The sequence below is a fragment of the Aspergillus aculeatinus genome (assembly GCF_003184765.1).
Source record: "Aspergillus aculeatinus CBS 121060 unplaced genomic scaffold BO66scaffold_3, whole genome shotgun sequence".
In the NCBI taxonomy this organism is placed as follows: Eukaryota; Fungi; Ascomycota; class Eurotiomycetes; order Eurotiales; family Aspergillaceae; genus Aspergillus; species Aspergillus aculeatinus.
Genome location: NW_020291472.1, coordinates 210316 through 230403, shown reverse-complemented (window position 1 = coordinate 230403; position 20088 = coordinate 210316). Strand labels below are relative to the sequence as shown.

Here is a 20088-nt window from a genome sequence, read left to right as displayed (position 1 = left end):
ATGATTTTGGATCGTGTGAATAGGGTCTTATCATCGTGATTTAGCCCTGTAAGGGCAATGAGACAGTGATATATTCAATCCATGATACACTCAGTGATTGCTTCTAACAATACCTCTAAAAGGTGACCAGTGTTACGCTTGATAATCCTTTTGTGTTGTAGCTTAGGAATTCCATCCAATGCCAGGCTATCAGCCTTGGCAAGCACGTACTAATGCTGATGAATCCCCGAAGTCTCTGCAACAGTATCTAATTTGAATTCCCAAGATTAGGCTTATTAGCCTTATTAGTACTACAGAGAGAGCATATTCAGAACATGTCATAGTCAGTGTTTTGATATACTAGTAGTAAGTTATGCTTGAAATGCAGTGCAGTGCAGTGCTCTACTAATAGTAGGTAGAATAGGCCCACATGGGGCAGGGTCGACCGAAAGCGGTGAAGTTCCCCCTTTCCAAACCATGGATCCTCTTCCTCCGCAGAGCTAAGACGGTAAGGTAACTTAGGTAAGGTACCACCCGACCTGGCAGCCTCCAGCTGAAGATCGTATCTAGTCTAGCTGCCCGGCGGGCGGTGGGCCTTCTTTGTCGTCCTCCTCCTCCTCGACTAGTCTAGTTCACTGTCTAACTACCAGTTAGTTAGTCTCCATCGCCCCTCTCGAGTCTCTCCTAAAGCTGCTGGCTGCTTAAATCTTTCTGCTTCAGCTTCTCAGACCTCGTCCTTCTTCCTCTTTTACTACCCCGCCTCCTTTTTCGTTGTGTTAAACTCCCCTCGTCGCTTCAATGCTTCAAGTACCTGTTCGGGAGCACTCCAACGTGGCCTCCACCAAGGCCGTGATCTTGGTAGGCGGCATTGGAAATTTGTCTCCTTTCACACAGCTCACTAATGACCTCGCTACTCGATTTTAGGTTGGTGGTCCGTCCAGAGGAACTCGGTTCAGGCCTCTGTCTCTCGATGTGCCTAAGGTCGGTTGCTGCCCCTCCTCCGTCCTTGAAACTATTCCCCTCCAACCCCTCCCTCCCGCTTGCGGATTGCACCCCCCCCCCTCTCCCCGGCGCCTACGCACGGTTGCTTACCATTTGATCTACCATACAGCCCTTATTCGAAGTCGCCGGACACCCTATTATTCATCACTGCTTGAAAGCCCTTGCGAAGATCCCCGATATTCGCGAAGTTATCCTGGTCGGTTACTATGACGAAACGGTCTTCCGTGATTTTATCAAGGACTCCGCCAAGGAGTTCCCTCAATTTAAGATTCAATACCTGCGCGAATACACGGCTCTGGGTACCGCCGGTGGTCTCTACCACTTCCGCGATGCCATTCTCAAGGGAAAGCCCGAGCGCTTCTTCGTCCTGAACGCCGATGTCTGCTGCTCATTCCCGCTCGGGGAGATGCTCAAGCTGTTCGAGGAGAAGGATGCGGAGGCCGTCATTCTCGGAACCCGGGTCAACAACGATGCTGCCACCAACTTCGGTTGCATCGTGTCCGATGCGCACACCAAGCGCGTGCTGCACTACGTCGAGAAACCCGAGTCTCACATCTCCAACCTCATCAACTGCGGTGTCTACCTCTTCGCCACCGAATGCATCTTCCCCTCAATCCGCAGCGCCATCAAGCGTCGCACCACCCGGCCCCGCCTGCTCTCATACCCTTCGTCCGAGAACCTGGAATCCTCGTTCGTCGCGGCCGAGGACGACGCTGAGAAGAGCGAAGTCCTCCGTCTCGAACAGGACATCCTGTCCGATCTGGCCGACAGCAACCGCTTCTTCGTCCACGAGACCAAGGACTTCTGGCGCCAGATCAAGACCGCCGGGTCCGCGGTTCCCGCGAATGCTTTGTACCTCCAAAAGGCCTTCCAGGCTCAGTCCGAAGAGCTCACCCCACCTTCCGCCTCCATCGTGCCCCCCGTTTACATCCACCCCTCTGCCACCGTCGACCCCACCGCCAAGCTCGGCCCCAACGTCTCCATCGGACCTCGCGTCGTCGTGGGCGCAGGTGCTCGTATCAAGGACTCGATTGTGCTGGAAGATGCCGAGATTAAGCACGACGCTTGCGTGCTGCACTCGATCATCGGCTGGAGCGGTCGCGTTGGCGCCTGGGCCCGTGTGGAGGGTACGCCTGTCCCGATGGCCAGCCACTCGACCAGCATCATCAAGCACGGCGTCAAGGTCCAGAGCATCACCATCCTGGGCAAGGAGTGCGCTGTGGGCGATGAGGTGCGCGTCCAGAACTGTGTCTGTCTGCCTTACAAGGAACTGAAGCGCGTACGTATCCTCCTCTCCATCTCTCCCTCCCTCTCGTCTTCTAAATATGAGCGCAAGCTAACTCAGCACTACAGGACGTCGCCAACGAAGTTATTATGTAGAAAGTCGGCCCTGCGCTTGAAAATCTGGAACGTAACGTGTGAACGGATTTTGTCTCAGATGCTTTTTAATGCTTCTCCTATCGCTGCCATGCTCTTCTTGGTTACACTTTATTGATCGATTGATTTCTCTTTCCTGGCCTTCGATTGCGGACTTCTTATCTCGCTTCAGCAAATTTTTTAGAGCTAGTGTTCATGCTTAGAATGAACGGGGCATGGGTATGGATTGTATGCCCGCCACAAAAAAATTACAGATTAATAACTTAATATCGTTCCAAATCGCGGGTCCGTGTTTGAATAGTAATAGAAAAGGCAACATGTAGATAGATGTCTTCTGTGGTGAGTACATGTGCTGAAATCAACACCGGAAAATGTTCCTAGAAAACGCCGGTCTGCACAACAAAAACTTCCTATCCATATCCTGCAATACAAATCATCCTCCAGAGTCTAGGTAGAACCTGCCTGGACAGGAATATGTACCAGACCGAGGCGAGATTATGCATCGTGACATATAGCACCTGGTTGGAAGGAATCGTCGCCTCAGAGTCCGATCCCGGCTGAAACGCAGTAAGTGAAGATGTTCCATTACTGCCCGGTTGATGGCTGATTTCATTTGGGTCAAGTGTGGTAGGGAGGTGGTCTCGAAGACCACCGAGCTCTTCACCGACCGCCGATGCGACATTACGGCGTACTCGATGAGATGGACACGTGCACCAATGTCTGCTAACCAGGCGCCGTGAGTCACGACGACTAATCTCGGGCCATTTGAGTGGTTTGGAATGTTCAATTCAAAGAATAATAGATCATGTACAGTGCGAGATCGTAACGCGTCAAATCCATAATATAACAGTGTAAGAGCTCTTACAGAAGCGCTTCGCATTCTGAGGCTGCTTCGAATTCTAGCGAGCGCCTACTTCCAAGGACACAAGCTCGTCAGGCCACAGGAGGCAAACGAAACGAATTTCAATCGCCATCTAGCGATACGCCCCGGCATCATACCCCGTCTGCTCCGCGGGACGGGTATAGCCCATGGTGGACGCCGAAGCTCCATACGCGCTGAACCGCACCCGCGGCAGGGGGTGTTGCGCCCCGAGATCTCCCGCCGCCGCAGCGTCGCCGTACTGTTCCACCTCGCGAGCGTGGTCGTGCTCTGCTGCGGCGCCGGCGTGGTTTCCCAGCCCGCCATACGACGGCGGGGGGGACATATACTGACCCGACATGTCGGGCGGTGGTGCAGCGTGATAGGCCTCCTGGCCGGCGGGGTACCCGTAGGGCCCCTGCTGCGCGGGATGCGGCTGGGCATACAGGTCGTCCGGGTGGTAGGGGCCCACGCCGCCGGACATGACGCTGCTCCCGCGGTTGTGCATCTTGTAGTCGTTGAGGGCGGCGTTGCTGGCCATGGGGTCGTATTCGCCCAGGCGGGTCTGACGTCGGCGGACGATCACATCGAGGACGACGGCGGCGATGTGGGCGGCGGTCGCGAGGATGGTGAACGCGAAGAGCGCCTTGTAGATGCGGCACACGTTGATGCCGGTTGAGGTGCCCCAGTAAGTGGCCGTGCAGCTGGTCAGGATGGTGTGCGCGAGACTGTAGCTCAGGAGGCCGAGAGAGATGAGCCAGAGAACTAGGAGGATGGAATTGGTGGTTAGGGAGAGGCGTGGGGAGAGGCCATAGAAGCAGTGGGTCAGTGTCGTGAGAATGTAGTTGAGAAGGGTCAGGACGGTGGCGATTAGGAGCTGTTTTATCTTCGAGTTAATTCGGTGTCTGTGTGTCTGTGTGTCTGTGTGTCTGGCTGGAATCGGGCGTGAATCCGGGGAAGGAGAAGCAGGGACTTACGACCAGGAAGGCCCACGGAAGCTTGTAGCCATGGCTGTGTAGGTTGGTGATGAAGACAGCAAGAATGATGCCTACGATAAAGGTCGAAATGAGACCCGTTGCGCGGATAATGTGGAAGGGTATCGCTGGGTAGTGGGATGGTTTGACTGATGCTGCGGTGCGCATAGTGGGCGGTGGTTATCGGAGGATGTTTCCAATCGCGGTGGGGAGTGGTTTATCAGTAAGTGTTGAATTCCGATCGATAAGCAGTAAACAGATGATCAGACAACAATACTGTGGGAGAACGACAGCGGGGATGGCAGAAAGACAAATGCTCTTGAACATGCAAGAGGAGAGAGTTGAATTCAGGTCATCACAATTCAACAAAGCGGGAAAATAAAAAGAAACAGGAAGGCAGGAAGTGCGAGTGCGAGAGCAAGAAACACAACAATGCAACGCCTCGCTGGGTCGATCACTTTTACACTGCCTGGGCAGGCTCCACAACCACGGCTGTTGCTAAAGAAAGCAGCGGGAAGAGGAGGAGATGACGAACCCAGCCGCGTTTGGCCTGTGGAGTAGGAGGAGGAGGAGTAGTTAGGCATGGCACGTGTCTCGCTTACTTCATCCAGTTCTAGATGCTCTCTTTCTCTCGCTCGTATTATCGCGGCATGTTTACTACACCATACTTACTGACTGACACCATCGTTGCTGATTAATTCCCTAAACCTTCGCACATACCTATAACACTCCCCATAAAACCAGCAGTGCCCTCACAACCAGCATCGATGCCCTCTTTTCTCCTAGCTAACTTATATGTTGACTGTGCGACATCAGTCACCCAAGCTACTAAACCATCATGACCTCCATACTTGCAGGTTCCATGCCCTGGCATGAGGGTGAGCAGAAAATGCACAATTTGCTTCACGTTCCCCCACGAGATAACCCCACAGTTCCAAGCCTCACCTATAATGCTGGCTATCTACTGCCACGCGCTCCACTTTTGGCTATTGGGACTATTGATTCCGAAGGACGCCTCTGGACAAGCATCTGGGGCGGCGAGAAAGGATTCGCTAGACCTTCTTCGCAAACCACGGTCGAACTGACCACACCTGTCGATAGGAGACATGATCCCGTCGCTGAAATACTGCTGGGACCACCGGAAGGCGACTTAGCGGATTCCACACGCGGCGGAAAACTGATGTCTGGATTAGTCTTCGATCTGGAAAATCGGAAGAGAGTGAAGCTTCACGGCAGGTCGATTGCGGGGTCGTTGGAAAGTCCCAGCGCAGTGTCAGGCTCAGACCAGGTGGGATTCGCCCACCTGACGTTGCACATTGATGCAAGTCTCGGTGAGTAGATATTATTCCATAGCATCAGGCATGCGGCACAGCTGACGAATCAGGAAACTGTCCAAAGTATATGAATAAGAAGCAGATCATTCCTGCCCTTCCAAATCCGAAGCTGGTGTCAAGCTCGCCTCAACTGACCCCGGCGGCTGTAGACCTTCTCAATCGTGCTGACTGCCTGTTTGTCTCTTCGGCTCATGGTACAATTGACATGGACACAAACATCCGTGGAGGTCCTCCTGGATTTGTGCGACTGGTGTCTAATGGGCCACGTGGGGCTGTATTTGCTTATCCAGAATACTCAGGTAATCGACTATACCAGACTCTAGGCAATCTCCAGACCAATCCTCGATCAGGATACGTCTTCCCGGACTTTGACACGGGAAATGCGTTATACGTGACCGGGGAAGCGCGGATTCTGGTAGGCCAAGATGCAGCACGGGTGCTTCCGCGGTCAAATCTGGCAGTCGTGGTCACCGTCACAGCTGCGCGATATGTGGAAAAGTCCCTCTCCTTCCGCGGTATCGTCGGGGAGCCGTCTCCATACAATCCTCCGGTGCGATATCTGGCGACAGAAAAGGTCAGTGCGGCCGATCTCAAGGAAGATAGCTCTATCACAGCAACTCTTATCCGGAAAGAGATTCTTACTCCAGCCATTGCTCGTTTCCGATTCCGCATCTCCGATCCAGTCAAACTTGGAAAGTGGATTCCAGGGCAGTACGCGACATTCTCGTTCTGGGATGAGCTGAATCTCGGCTACAGCCACATGCGAGACGATGACCCGACCAGCCTCAATGACGATTATGTCAGGACGTTCACTATCTCATCTTATCCAGGCGAGGGAATCTCTACATCAGAGTTTGAAATAACAGCTAGGAAGCACGGTAATGTGACTCGCTATCTTTGGGGAGTCAATGAACGAGCCGGCCTTGAGGTCCCTCTCAAAGGGGTCGGGGGAGAATTCCAGATAAACTCAGCGGGAAATGAGATCCTGCCTTTTATAGCAGGTGGCATTGGGATAACGCCTGTGCTTGCCCAGCTCCCCGGTCTTGATCTTGGTCGGCTACGACTATTGTGGTCTATATCAATCAGCGACGTGGGTTTGGTGTGGGATACGTTCAAGCGGTTTCCGGCGCTGCCCAGATCGACGTCTTTGTTTCTCACCGGGTCTGACCCGGGGGACGAACTTATCAAGCGGCAGTATGAGGTTGTCGTCTCCTCTGGAGCACAGACTTTACGACGCAGGATAGACACAGATGATTTGGATCTGTCCTTGGCCGAGACATGGTATTTCTGCGGCAGTCCGGCTTTGAAAAGCTCGGTTTTGAAATGGCTCACTGGTAAGAACGTAGTATATGAGGACTTTAACTACTAACGCGATCATACGATTAGTTTACTTATATATTTAAGGATTGCATCTATTTACCCTTCTCATGCTCTACATCGGAAATCTTGGCAGTTCATAGTTTGTAAAGCACCTAGTAGCCAGTAAAGACCGAGATTCCGCCCGATCGGAATCTCCGCCGCCGAGCGGCAACGCGTTATCGGCTGCTGCCTCCGCATCTCATCTCCGCCGCCGCCATTTAAGTAGCGTACCTTATCGAGCTCTTTTCTCTCAACCTCAACAACCTGCCGCAGAAGCGTTCAGACGCCAACGTCACCGCAGTCTCTACCACCATTCTCCCCCACGAAAATTCTTCCAATCTATATTCCCCACTCCAATCAACCATTCATCCATCCTAAACCCATCGCACCGCAACACAAACCCCTCACCACAGCCCCTCGAGCTCCCCGAGCTCCCACAGCTTCCACCATGTCCACCTACGAAGGTACCATCCTCCTCCCCCCCCCTTATCCCCCTCAAACCCAAACCCAATCAACCCCCCCAGTTCAAGTCAAACTAACCCTCCCCAAAAGTGGAACACAACACCACCGACCCCTCCTCAACCACCACCACCACAGGAACAACAACAACAACCACAACAACCACAACGCACCCGCGCCGCCCCGACCTCTCCAGCTTCTTCGCCACCCTCTCCGAAATCACCCTGGATGAATCGCACAGCACCCACCGGCCGCACGCCGTGCCCGTCCCGCGCGACATCAGCGCAGCCTTCTACACGCTCGCCGAAGCGTTGAACGTGATGCGCCGCGACGGGGGCGGGGGCGGAGCCATCGCCGCGGCGGCGGCAGGTGGGATCCCCAGCTTCGGGCCGGAGGATACGGATACCGACGTCAGCGGGGGCAGCGAGCTGCTGACGGAGATGATTGCGTCGTTGTTGCAGTCGGCGGAGCGGCCGCCCAAGGAGGTGGAGGGGGTGAGTGAGGAGTTTTGCGATGGTATGTATTCCGGTTTTCATTCTCTTGCCGGGGGGAGGTGGGGTGAAAAGGGTGGTTAGCGGGAGGATTTCGTGTCCGGGGGAATACGAGCCGAAATGGGTTCTGTTTTGGCTAATAATGTATGGTTTCTCGTGTAGTGCTCGATCGCGTGCCCAAGACATCCTTGAACTCGTCGCAGGTCTGTCCGATTTGCAATAACCCGTTCTTGGAGGATCAGTACCCCCTTGTCGTGCGGTTGCCGTGTCATCCGACGCATCTGTTTGATTTGGAGTGCGTGCGGCCGTGGTTGAGGTTGCGGGGAACGTGTCCGCTGGATCGCACGGATTTCGCCAAGCAGGAGAGGGACAAGGCGGAGGCCAGGCGGAAGCCGGCGATGGATGATGAGGAGGAGGAGTGGGATGGCATGTATGGTTAGGTTTAACTTACAGATAGGTGCTGAATAATAGGGCATGGTGTTGCGGAACTATGCTTTGGAACCGCGAGGCTTGCTGTTGAGCTTGCATAGAGACGTTTCATTCATGAACTACTATTTTTGTTTCTAAGTCTATCATGTCAGGAAGAATAGCGTAGCTAAGCTGTAATCCTAAATCAAAGCTCCTCTTTGGGTCGAAGAGCCAACTTGCCCGCTTTGTCGATGATAGCCTCCAGGCCACTCCTCTCCAGGACCCCGTTATCATCCTTGACCACCTCGCGCGCTTCCAACTCCTCGACCATCTTCTGATTCTCGCGGTTACCTTCCAACAAGAACTTCAGACACATCACGGCATGCTCCTTGATGTAGGGGTTGTGAGCATCAAAGTTGGTGCAGGACAGGATGGTTTCCACACCGCCATAGCGCCGGATTTGGTCCTGGACCTCGGGACACTTCCACACCAAAGACGAGAGAACAAGCACCACCAGCTTCTTCAGATTGCGCCACTCAAACTCCGACGGGTCCTCCGTGATGGGCGGCGACTCTGCTCTCGATCCCGGCCCAGCATCAACGGGGTCGGGGTCACCGGGGTCATATGGTCTCTCGACTGCTACCGGCCCGGAACCCGAGCCAGATTGGTGGTCCCGGGAAGGGCTGTTGCGTCCTCCCAGAGTAAGAGAACTCAGCTGGCCCTTGGGGATGCTGGCCTCAAGCTCCTTGATCAACGTCACCAAGTCATAGACGATCTCCCACTTGACAAGCAGGTTTTTCCAGTCGTTGTTCTCGGTCAGCACAGCGAAGAACTCCAAGAACTGGTAGACACCTTCGTAGACCCGCTCCATATCCCACAAGTTCAGCGGGAAGTCCTCCGGTAGAGCCCTTCCGGCGCGAATCTGTCCCTGCAAGTAGATCAAAGCGCAAGTCTCAGGGATAATGTTGCCCCGGAAAATGGTGAAAATGTATCGAACGGTAAGGATGTCGACTCGGGACAGAGGGGCCGGGCTCTTGGTTGCGGTATGTTGAGAAGTACCGGTGACTGATGCTGGAGAATACTTAGCTCGGAAGATGTGTGTAAGAATCTTGACCACGACTGCCTGCGCAGGAGAAATGATGTCCTTGGGCTGGCCGAAATCAGAGTATGCGTGCGACATAAGACCGTTCTTGAGAACCGCATCCATGATCTGAACCATCATCTTGAAGTAGAGCTCGTCATCAGGAAGATCCCAGGCAGCAATGAAGATCAACAACTCTCTCAACAGGTTGCGACCAGTCTCCTGCGTGAGTAGGATGTGGCATCGCAGAGCCTGCATATTCCGCGACCCCGTCCTTTCTCCGCCCTTCAAGCCGAAACTGTCAACAATACCGGCTTGGATGATCATCGGAAGCGCTTCGATCTCTGCGGGTCCAAGCACAAGCGGTATATCCGTCAACAGGCCGCGTTGTTGGTCTCCTGGACGGCCGCGGTAATCGTCGTCATCTTCATCGTCATCCTCCTCTTCCTCCTCTTCCTCCTCCTCCTCCTCCATGCTTCCGTCTGCAACAGCCTCCAGGCTGCGCGAGTCATCATCACCAACTGTGCCCGCATCCCCAGTATCGTAGTCCTGATCTCCATCACCACCGATCTGGGAGCTCTCTTGCAGTCGCGCCATCAACTCGTCCTTCGCTTCCTGTAGAGTTTCGGCCGCAGACTGAGCAGACCGGGGCATACTCATATCTTCCTCCATGACAACTGCATCACCAGCCGAAAGCGCCCCGTATTCGCTAAGGTCGGGGAGATCGGTCCAACAAACGCGTGGGAAACCAGCTGTTAGGCTCCGATCTATCGTCACAATCGCCTTCTTGCGAGGAGGCTCATCTTCTGGCAGGGCTGGCGGAAGGTCCTTGGCTCTATCCTGGAGATCAGACCACCCATCTACCTTGGCTCCGAGAATAGCAGTCAAAGCTGCGCGAATTTCCTTGACCTGCTCCGGATCTTTGCCCATCTCCTGTATGGCGGTCAGATCACGCCCGAGCAGCTTCTCCATGTGGTCCTTGATGTTTGCCAGAAGCAACATGGCCGCCTCCTCTTTGATCGTCGCGGGTTCCCGGGGGAAATTGGAGATCGTCTCCAGAAGCAAGTCCTCCGCAGTCTGATCGTAGAGAGCCCGGATGGGGGGGTTGACTATCCGCTCTCCGGTTTTGACAATCGGCGCCATTCCTTCAGGCTGAGCAAAGGCCGGATCAAGCGGCTCCCGGGGCTGAATGATGTTCGAATCTCCCGTGGAATGGTATCCGAAGAGGTCCAGCCACAAAACCATCTTCCGCTGCTCGTTGTGCATGATGAAATTGTGCATGAACTGCAGACACGTAATCAGGAGGCGCTTGTAGAGGTTGACAACTTTCTGCCAGCGCTCCTCGTTCCGTGCGTTCGTTTCGCCATCAAATCCCCGCGCGGTGACTCTAACACAGGTGTCCACCAGGGCTAGAATCCTCTGATCAAAGCCTTTCTCCGCCGCCATATTTTGGGCCTTCTTCGTGGTGGCGAGGAGATTGCGGGCGATGGTACACAAGTCATTCAGGCGCTCGATATCCTTGACAAGTGAGAAGTAGTTGTAGGCTATGAGATTGGAGGAAGAGTGGTCGTAGTTGGCGGTCGGAGGGCTTTTCCAAGCGAACGACTGGGACTCGAGAACGGGGATCGCCTTGGTCAAAACATCTGTGAAGCCTTGCCAGATATCCGGTGACAGGCCGAGATTATGTCTATCCAGGGGAGCTCAATCAGTCGACCGGTCAACAACACGGTCTTTGTGCGGGGAACAGTGCAAGCGTGGGGCTGCAGAACACGAAATGGGCTTGAAGGAATAGTAGGGGAAATGCTTCAGAAACACACCTGACATCGCTTTCTTGGTGTGTCTTGTAAAGAATCTGCTTGCCCGCAGAGAGCATGTGTTCAAGACGTTTGTCATCAATCATACCCCGGGTCTCATAGTGGCTCAAGGTCCCCGTCAGAATAACCTTGAGCATAAGCTCTGCAGGAGTGCACTTGGGCTTGTTCTCCGCTGCTGCCCGGTCAGCCATCTTGGGCGCGAAGTTAAGGATACCGTTTGGTTTTGAGCAGCTGGCCTTTGCGAATTGATTGTTGCGGGGAAGAAGAAGTCCAACTAAGTGCGGGCGGAGAAGGAAAGAACTTTGGAATAATTCCAACTCGTAGAATAACACCCGCTGAGGGGAATTTTTCCGGCTCCGGAACCATCCCGCCGCCGCTGATTGACTGCCTATTCGGGAAGATTCATGTACAATTCACATCACTACTAAATAATGTAGTATACCATACAGAGCCCATACCTTTTCATGACATCTTGGCTCGAATGGAGAGCCCGAAAACATGGCGCAAGTTGTTCCAGAACCCCAGGTCATAGATATTCTCAACCTCCCGCATACTATGTACCAAACTCCACCGCGGGTCGATAGGAGCATTTCGGTCGCTGGGCTGCGATATTTCGTTCGAATCTGGAGATAACAGGTGTCCTTCCTTTGGAGCCTCCCCATCCGTGAGTGCAAGGACCTGCTCGCTGCTCATGGGCCAGTCTGTGGGTGACCCCTGGTACTCTGCGAGCAAGGGCGAATTGCCATATATCACGTCCTTGGTCGATCTATATACATAGCCGTCGGCAACGTCCTCCTTCCAATCCGACCACTTGGAGCTTTCATTGGTGGTCATACCGGCCCAAATCAGATAGGTATGGTATACGAGAAAGGCCCCCGCCAAAGGGGCTGTCATCGTCATCAACAGGGTTGTGGCGCCAATGCGAACATCAGCAGCGATCACCACGGCCCAGATGTTGAAGAAGGTCGTCCAGCTCTGTCGCGTGTGTCGCAAAGGGTTGTCAGCAGGAACCAGTTTGTCGTAGGTCTGGTACAGCAGAGTGTATCCGAGGCACGAGCCATAAGTCAGCATGACGCATAACGATACTATCAGCGACAGGAAGTAGTGATAGTTGTGCAACCCAACGCAGTTCATCAACCATACACAATGATGGTCGTGTCGGGAAACACATGCTTTGCAAGTGCTGCAGTGCTTGCTTCTCGCCGGCTTGAGGAACCGGCATGTGCTGCAGCGGTGTCCTGGATGGAAGATGACCCTATCGTACGGATAGCGTTCCAACTCCTCAGCGTGATTTTTGGGGGTAATGAAAGACTTAGTGGTTATGCTCGCATATAAGAAGTAGTAAGGAAGGGCTACAGCGAGCGGTATCCATACATGGTGGGCCGGAGAGATTCTGGCCCAAGCGGCTGGAATGAACATGCATTGGCCTGCTACCAGAAGTGAGGCAAAGAATATCTAAGTTCAGTCAGCAGGGAGGCGAGCTTGACTTCTGATTCATGAGACGAACCAGAACAAGCGGATGATTCTCATTGAGAACATAGTTGCCAGCCTGGCTGCAGCAAGAGAAAAGCCGGCCGCTGAACAGTATTTCATCGACTTTTGCGAATCCTCTAGGGATATGTATCCAAAGAACTCTGTGAAGGAACCCAATTGGAGTTTTGCTACAAGCATGCATCAGTCGCAGTTCACTGCATTCGAGGACCAATACACAGCTTACCGAAATGCAGGTAGTCTCCCAAACAGGGCGACAAATACAAAGCCTGAAATTCCAAGGATGGCCAGCGCTATGGTCCGTAGCAATCCCATCTTGCTCCGAGTCGAACCAGCTTGGGGGGTCCGATTTTGAGTCGCAATCAGATTCCAACTATGTACAGCATAGGTACTGCTAGCTTGGAGTAATATATCATTCAGCTGACATGAGTAAATAGTTCGACCATGAATTCAGACACCCCGTCGTATTTCGCCTCATAAGATAATAGGAAGGCTGCAGTGCCATAAGAGATGAATCCCCGGTTGTTGCCCACCGGCCGTTGGACATGCCGGGCACGTGACCGTATTTTCCCCCAAAGATAACTTACGGGCCGGGGAATGGGCTGGTGCTGGCCGAGTTCCAGTTCCAGTTCACAATTGTCTGTCATGACCACCACAAACAAAGTGCCTTCGACGCTAATTGTCTCGACTGCTCAGAGCATGCTCTTGCTCTAACATTTTCTATGTCACGATGATGCTATGTTTGTTATAAGCACAAAACACATTGACCTAAAGACATACAAACCATCCGGCGCAATTGGATCTATACTCATCATCGGAAACACGTGATAGCGCGTCGTCGGAGGCTTTGCAGGGGCGTTCAACAGCTCCGACGCGACTTTCCAAGGGTTCCAGGCCAAACGGATATTCTTATGGATTATTATGGCTGAGGTAACTACGGCAGTCAGTCATGAGGCCCCAGTAACCGCGAATGGGACGCTTTTCCGGGGAAAGCACTTCTGGCTCTCACACAATGTTCCTCAACGAAACCGGTTCAAAGATCTTATCCAGGTACTCACCCTTTGCCCTGGATTAATAGCGAGCTCCTACCTAATAAGGGCTCAAGCAACACGGAGGCCACATAAGGCTGTTTGAGAAAGATGCCGAAATCAAAATAGTCGATCACAAACGGAGGAATCTCCCGCCGGACACGTGAGTACGTCACTCTGCCTAGATGTTCACAACTCACTTATGCACAGATACTCCTTCAAGTTCATCGAGGACTCTATCCGCAAAGGGCGGATGCAGAATCTAGAGCCTTATCGAGCCGGGCCATCAGAAGCTCGACCAGTTGGCGCTTCATACATTCCTACGCGAAACCACAAAGTGCCCTACACTGTCGCAGATGACCAGCTTCTATGGGACTGGATGCAGAAGTATGAACAAGACTCGACAGCCTCTATTTCAGGGAATAAGATTTACCAAGAACTTGCGGCGAAGGTAGTGTCCACCTCAATATATAGATCCCCGCAGAGATGTCTAATCGTGACTGAATACCCCCTAGAACCCCAGACATACATTTCAATCATGGCGCGATCGCTATCTAAAGAGGCTACGTGGTCGTCCGCGTCCGGGGGGCATGCCAAAAGGCTCTGCTCTTGAAGAAAAAGCTTCGCAGGAGGTTGCTCCTGCACAGGTGACGGCCCCTACAGCGCAGACTCAGCCGCCAGCAATTCTCTCACGGGAGCATGAGGTTGTGCCCTCTTCTAGCAAACCAGCTGACAAGAAGAGGAAACGCGTGTCGGAGACTGGCGACGAAGCGGACCAACCTGACCCAATGCAACGTTCAGCTCCCAAAAGAAGAACCGCTGAGCCCGTGCCAGAACGTGTAGCAGCTGCACCTGCACGCCTTCAGCACAAAGGTAAGGAGCCTGTGAGGCCTCCTCCACCACAAACCGATCCGAAGGCATCGATTGGTGGGGAGAAGCTTTCTCCAACTACGAACCGAGTCGAGCAACAATCCATTCCGGAACAGACCGAGACTGGAACCGATAAGCCACAAAATGGCACTGACCCCGCTCCAATACCCCCGGAGATAGATCCTCTATTTCTTCAGCTTCCTTTCTTACCTTCAAGTCCCGAGCCTGAAGCCGTTCCCGACCCTCAGCCAGAGATCCCGGAGCAGGATATTGACACTTGGGTTGACCGCCGCCTTCGGAATGGCAGAGCGACAGAGGCACAGATCATCGAGGCCTTGCGCTGCACAAGTATGGACCCAGACTTGGCAGACAAGGTTCTCGAATACTTGGTGGCCGGAAAGGACATTCCAGACGATATTCCGGGGGTCTGGACCTCGGGAGATGACAGGTGTGTGGAAGGAAAAGAGACTCGAGGGATCCAGCGGGTTCTAGAGAAACACGGCGCGGAAGCGTTCGATGCTAGGTGGGAATATCTAAGCATGGCAAGGGCTGCCGGTCTTGAGACGGAAACCATCGAATGAGAAGTCCACCGCAAACTGGAAGTTTGATAACATGCAACTAGAATACAGAGCAACGCTAGGCGATCAAATGAGAAACAAAACTCAGAGAAAGACCCGAGGATATAACGAAGATGGCAACGGAAGAAAGAAGCAAGATGTATTTCAAGATGTGTGCAAGTGCTCTTTCATCTTGGGACATTCTGGGCCCTCCGCTGACCTCTCATGTCCAAGAACTACCCAAAAGAGGGTTTATCTTACAGTCATAGCATTTGTAAATGGTGGTCAGAAAAGCCCCAACAGAACACCCATATGCACGATTCGTTGTCAACGCTTCGTGGCCAGTAATCGCATCATTGGGGAGGATACCAAGGGAAGGAGAAGGCGAATGCCTGGATGCTCCACCCAATTTGCTGGGAGGTAAAGAGACGGCAGACTCCACCTGGTATCTCAACCTTCTTTGAAGACCCTACCATGACGTTAGCCTATGAAAAGCGTCGTCCTGGAATACAAGTGACTACTTACAAATGAGACTCGTAGAAGTCAAGCATCTTGCCTGTTGTTAGCCATTATTCTCTCTCAGATCCCAAAGGCCACAGGAGCACATACTTTTCGAGGGCATCTTTCATAGCAAGTTTCAATAAGGACCTTGGACTTTCTGCCATTCTTCCAGTTCAAGATGGCAAGCAGGTTCCCCGAGCCCGGCTCGCGGAAGATTGTGTCGACGTTATCCACCTCCTTCTCCCAGCTCTTAGACTTGGGCACCCACGAGCCGGAGTCACTGTCTTCTTCTGCTGCTTGGGGTTCCGGTGACTCGTTTTCTCGAGACTTTCTCCGCTTGTTCGGTTGTGTCTTCTCGGGGGTTGCTGATTTAGGAGGTCTTCCCAAGGACTTGCGCTTCTTGGTTTGAGGCTTCTCCGGACGGCCACCCAGTTTGGAAAAGTACTCATCGACCGCCTCCTGCGCACCATCGCTGGACAAAATCATTTGGGTCAGTTCGGTTTGTGCAAAGGCAAAGGCAGAAGCGAAGAGCGCACAGATTTCCCTCTGGTTCAAGTGTCATGTCGGCGGGGTCATCATATCCTTTCCATTTCACCTGCAGGAGCAGCTCGCCCTGTCGCAAAGTTAGCGAGACTTCCAAAGTAGCAGTAATTAGGCGACAGGTCCAAGTGAGAGCGGCGCGCACCTTCTTACCCCATTCATGACTGACGATCTTCTCGACGTGGTAACTGCGCGGAGTCAGGACTTCCAAGGCCAACTTAAGCACTTCCTGACCGTTCTCACACGTCTTCTTCTTCGTCCTCGTCCTCGTCATCCTCGTTATCGTCAACGGCCTGCTTCTTTGCCTGCTTCTTGGGTGCGGGGGCCTCCTCGTAAGGAATAGACTCGCCAGTCGACTCGTCATCGGACACATCGGTCACCGGAGCTGATGGTAAATGATGGTTTGTCAGTCAATCTTTGCGCGCGACAGGTTTAGACGCGCGGTCACGGGCAATTGATACTCACGAGGCATTGTTGTTGTTTGGAACGGTGATGCGGCGAGATTGAAGAGTCGCGAAAACAGCTTGGCGGCCGAAATGCGATGTCAAATTTGACTCGAATGGCTTTCTTAGATCGATGAGCGCGTGCAGGTCACCGACCGCAAGCCGATAGAAGATTGGGGGATGAAGAACTGGGAGAAGAGTACGGAGGAGCAGCAAGAAGAGTGACGATGGACAGTGAAATGGCTACCAGCTAGTCGCGCAGGCGCGCGGTGGAAGATCTACGCTAGACCCCTTTGGGCAAGCAGCTCACTAGCCCGTTTTTGGCTCCCTCCATCTCCAGATGAATTTCTACAATCGCCCGTCATTTGAAGTTGTGCCGGTTAAAGCATCCCCTCTCTCTACCCCCTCCCCCTTCTTTATCATTACTCCCCCCCTCACGCACTCCTAATCTCTTTTTTGGGGGCCCTTTTCTTTCTCCGTTCACTTTTCAATTTGTGATTTGTGGGCTTTTGTTTAACCTTTCCCCTCCCCCTCCCCCTCCAGATTCCCGCCAAGTGGGCAGACCGTCAAAATGGCTATGCGTATGTCTTGATACCCCTCATTTTTGGACCACGGTGCTAACTTCTTTTTCTTGTGGCTACAGAGCTTGATTTGTCTCAAGGTTGACCCCTCCGCTACCTATCCTCGTCATTATGATACAAGTTCCGAGGTCGCTGACTACCACACTCAGCTTCTGTGATGAAGGATGAACAAGGCCGGCCGTTCATCGTTGTTCGGGAGTACGTTACGATCCCCCGCTCAGATGGTGTGCCACAATTTCGTCGGTATAGGATATGTCGCTGATCGCAATTCATCCGGACAGTCAAGGCAAGAAGAAGAGACAGCATGGTACCGAAGCCGTCAAGTCACACATTGTCGCCGCGAAGACGGTTGCCAACATCGTCAAGACATCTCTGGTATGATCTGTCGCCTGTCGAATGTGAGATGCGTCTCGATTCCGATTCTAAAGACTACTCCAGGGTCCCCGCGGTCTTGACAAGATCCTTATTTCCCCCGATGGCGATATCACCGTGACGAACGACGGCGCTACTATTCTCGGCCAGGTTCGTGCCGACAACTACGCCCCGCAGTCCTCCCTGGCATAAGTTCTGACTAGAAGATTTTGGACAGATGGAAATCACAAACAACGTTGCCAAGCTTTTAGTTGAGTTGTCGAAATCTCAAGACGAGGAAATCGGTGACGGAACTACTGGTGTTGTGGTTTTGGCGGCAGCTATGCTGGAGCAAGCGTCGGAACTCATCGACAAGGGCATCCACCCTATCCGGATCGCAGACGGATACGACCAAGCCTGTGAGATCGCGATTGCACAACTTGATAAGATCAGCGATGAGATTCCGTTCTCCAAGGAGGACACCTCCAACCTTCTGAAGGTTGCCAAGACGAGTTTGGGTTCCAAGATGTACGGTGACCGTATCCCGAGTTCCCTGCAGTCAATCCCATCTGACTCTTCTACAGCGTTTCCAAGTCCCACGACCAATTCGCCAAGATCGCCATCGATGCTGTCCTCTCCGTGGCCGACCTCGAGCGCAAGGATGTCGATTTCGAGCTGATCAAGGTTGACGGAAAGGTCGGAGGTGCTCTTGAGGACTCTCTTCTCGTTAAGGGTGTTATTGTCGACAAGGACTTCTCTCACCCTCAGATGCCGGATGAGGTCCGGGATGCTAAGCTGGCTATCTTGACCTGTCCGTTTGAGCCCCCGAAGCCCAAGACCAAGCACAAGCTCGACATCACATCCGTGGAGGAGTTCAAGAAGTTGCAGGACTACGAGAGGGAGAAGTTCACAGAGATGATCCAGAACCTGAAGGATTCCGGGGCCAACCTGGTCATCTGCCAGTGGGGTTTCGACGACGAAGCCAACCACCTTCTGCTCCAGAACAAGCTTCCTGCTGTCCGCTGGGTCGGTGGACCCGAGATTGAGTTGATCGCTATCGCCACGAACGGTCGCATTGTTCCTCGCTTCGAGGATCTGAGCCCTGAGAAGCTTGGAACTGCCGGTCGCGTTCGCGAAATGACCTTTGGTACTACCCGGGAGAAGATGCTAGTGATCGAGGAGTGCGCCAACAGCCGCGCCGTCACGGTCTTCGTACGAGGAAGCAACAAGATGGTCAGTCTGGACAGCTGAATCGAATTGACGTGACCGAATGCTGACCATGGCCACCAGATCATTGACGAGGCCAAGCGTTCCCTGCACGATGCCCTTTGCGTTGTGCGCAACCTTGTGCGCGATAACCGTGTCGTCTACGGTGGTGGTGCTGCCGAAATTGCCTGCTCCATTGCTGTTGAGGATGCTGCTGTGAAGGTACGTGGAATTTGCCTCTGCTAACTTCTGGACCTACCTTTGAGTCATTCGTCTAACATTCTCGCAGAGCCCTGGTATTGAGCAGTACGCCATGCGCGCGTTCGCCGATGCTTTGGACGCTATCCCCTTGGCGCTGGCTGAGAACTCGGGCCTGAGCCCCATTGAGACCCTGGCTTCGATCAAGTCGCGCCAGGTCAAGGAGAACAACTCCCGCTTGGGTGTCGACTGCATGCTGACTGGCAACAACGGTACGTCCTTGTAGCTCCCACATAACATATCTCGCTGCTGCGCAACTCCAAGTAACCCTTCTTATTTAGACATGAGAGAGCACTTCGCCATCGACCCCTTGATCGGCAAGCGCTCGCAGCTCCTGCTCGCCACCCAGCTTTGCCGCATGGTTCTTAAGGTAAGTTTGCTTATCCAACTGAGTCGAAGACAGGATAAGAAGGCTAATAAGCACCTCACTCCGCAGATCAACAACGTCATCATCTCCGGTGACGATGACCAGGAATTCTAGATTTCTTGTATACAGGAATGTAATTTTTTCTTCTTCTTATTCTGCTGGCTAAAAGAGAGTCCACCACCTTTGGCGTTTACAGTCACAACGGGGCTTGAGATGATAATCCTATTTACTTTCTTCAATATATGTTCCTCTCGGCAAGAGTAATGAACAAACCGATGTGGTGCGCGTGGTGTGGTGTCACTATGGTTGTTGGTACATAGAGAAAACTAAGGGAATCAACAAAGTACAATAAATTTCCATGACACACATCGTTCACTTCTATTCTGATGATGTTTGAGATTGGTTCAGGTTGATGCGGAAAAAAAAAAAAAAAAACTTTTTGTTCAAAGAAAGCTCCAGTAGAACATTCCCACGTACCGAATATAGCCAGCTACGTTGTACTTTACCTATTATCTCCAATGGACTAGGATATATAATTTCAGCTCTTCAGGATATCTGCTGTACCCAATCCTCAGAGCCCCGCCTATCCAAAAGCCCTCAGGCGCACCAATCTCTCCCAAACCTTGCATATCCACAGCCACAGCTTGCCGTAAAGTAACCCCCCCCAACCCAAAAGATATGTATACAAGCGGGCGTGCAACATCCGCCCGAACCTCCCACAGCCAAACCGCACCCCACCATCCACCCTTATCAAATCT

General features: G+C 52.9%; 8 protein-coding genes across 8 annotated transcripts; 5 read left to right on the top strand and 3 right to left on the bottom strand.

Annotated features, from left to right (window-relative positions):
• The first annotated feature begins 619 nt into the window (after nucleotides 1–619).
• BO66DRAFT_425485 (mannose-1-phosphate guanylyltransferase) lies at nucleotides 620–2599 on the top strand. Its single transcript, XM_025650231.1, has 4 exons — nucleotides 620–837; nucleotides 904–960; nucleotides 1091–2260; nucleotides 2335–2599. The coding sequence occupies exons 1-4, from the start codon at nucleotides 778–780 to the stop codon at nucleotides 2359–2361; spliced, it is 1314 nt and encodes a 437-aa protein (XP_025508307.1). The 5' UTR covers nucleotides 620–777; the 3' UTR covers nucleotides 2362–2599.
• Nucleotides 2600–3332: 733 nt separating this feature from the next.
• On the bottom strand, nucleotides 3333–4359 carry BO66DRAFT_312346 (uncharacterized protein; the record flags this gene model as incomplete). Its single annotated transcript, XM_025643357.1, has 2 exons — nucleotides 3333–4094; nucleotides 4195–4359. The coding sequence occupies 2 exons, from the start codon at nucleotides 4357–4359 to the stop codon at nucleotides 3333–3335; spliced, it is 927 nt and encodes a 308-aa protein (XP_025508306.1).
• A 511-nt stretch (nucleotides 4360–4870) lies between these two features.
• On the top strand, nucleotides 4871–6898 carry BO66DRAFT_467774 (putative oxidoreductase, FAD-binding). The gene is made up of 2 exons (XM_025652598.1): nucleotides 4871–5522; nucleotides 5576–6898. Exons 1-2 carry the CDS (start codon nucleotides 5030–5032, stop codon nucleotides 6892–6894), a joined length of 1812 nt encoding a protein of 603 aa, XP_025508305.1. The 5' UTR covers nucleotides 4871–5029; the 3' UTR covers nucleotides 6895–6898.
• A 225-nt stretch (nucleotides 6899–7123) lies between these two features.
• Nucleotides 7124–8368, top strand: BO66DRAFT_340168 (uncharacterized protein). Its single transcript, XM_025644399.1, has 3 exons — nucleotides 7124–7348; nucleotides 7437–7859; nucleotides 7997–8368. Exons 1-3 carry the CDS (start codon nucleotides 7333–7335, stop codon nucleotides 8272–8274), a joined length of 717 nt encoding a protein of 238 aa, XP_025508304.1. The 5' UTR covers nucleotides 7124–7332; the 3' UTR covers nucleotides 8275–8368.
• A 46-nt stretch (nucleotides 8369–8414) lies between these two features.
• Nucleotides 8415–13116, bottom strand: BO66DRAFT_340164 (uncharacterized protein). The gene is made up of 5 exons (XM_025644398.1): nucleotides 12855–13116; nucleotides 12645–12798; nucleotides 11607–12592; nucleotides 11141–11368; nucleotides 8415–11010 (listed from the first exon to the last, which is right to left on the bottom strand). The coding sequence occupies exons 1-5, from the start codon at nucleotides 12941–12943 to the stop codon at nucleotides 8448–8450; spliced, it is 4020 nt and encodes a 1339-aa protein (XP_025508303.1). The 5' UTR covers nucleotides 12944–13116; the 3' UTR covers nucleotides 8415–8447.
• Nucleotides 13117–13280: 164 nt separating this feature from the next.
• BO66DRAFT_467770 (putative transcription factor Rap1) lies at nucleotides 13281–15194 on the top strand. Its single transcript, XM_025652597.1, has 4 exons — nucleotides 13281–13678; nucleotides 13734–13819; nucleotides 13867–14107; nucleotides 14172–15194. Exons 1-4 carry the CDS (start codon nucleotides 13550–13552, stop codon nucleotides 15105–15107), a joined length of 1392 nt encoding a protein of 463 aa, XP_025508302.1. The 5' UTR covers nucleotides 13281–13549; the 3' UTR covers nucleotides 15108–15194.
• Nucleotides 15195–15533: 339 nt separating this feature from the next.
• On the bottom strand, nucleotides 15534–16596 carry BO66DRAFT_434281 (chromo domain-containing protein; the record flags this gene model as incomplete). The annotated part of the gene is made up of 7 exons (XM_025650769.1): nucleotides 15534–15552; nucleotides 15609–15634; nucleotides 15693–16056; nucleotides 16121–16197; nucleotides 16270–16312; nucleotides 16368–16509; nucleotides 16590–16596. The coding sequence occupies 7 exons, from the start codon at nucleotides 16594–16596 to the stop codon at nucleotides 15534–15536; spliced, it is 678 nt and encodes a 225-aa protein (XP_025508301.1).
• A 350-nt stretch (nucleotides 16597–16946) lies between these two features.
• BO66DRAFT_387949 (chaperonin-containing T-complex subunit CCT5) lies at nucleotides 16947–19687 on the top strand. Its single transcript, XM_025646435.1, has 11 exons — nucleotides 16947–17148; nucleotides 17211–17228; nucleotides 17298–17346; nucleotides 17430–17523; nucleotides 17587–17670; nucleotides 17738–18027; nucleotides 18084–18732; nucleotides 18790–18927; nucleotides 18995–19175; nucleotides 19245–19333; nucleotides 19400–19687. Exons 1-11 carry the CDS (start codon nucleotides 17139–17141, stop codon nucleotides 19442–19444), a joined length of 1647 nt encoding a protein of 548 aa, XP_025508300.1. The 5' UTR covers nucleotides 16947–17138; the 3' UTR covers nucleotides 19445–19687.
• Nucleotides 19688–20088: the final 401 nt, after the last annotated feature.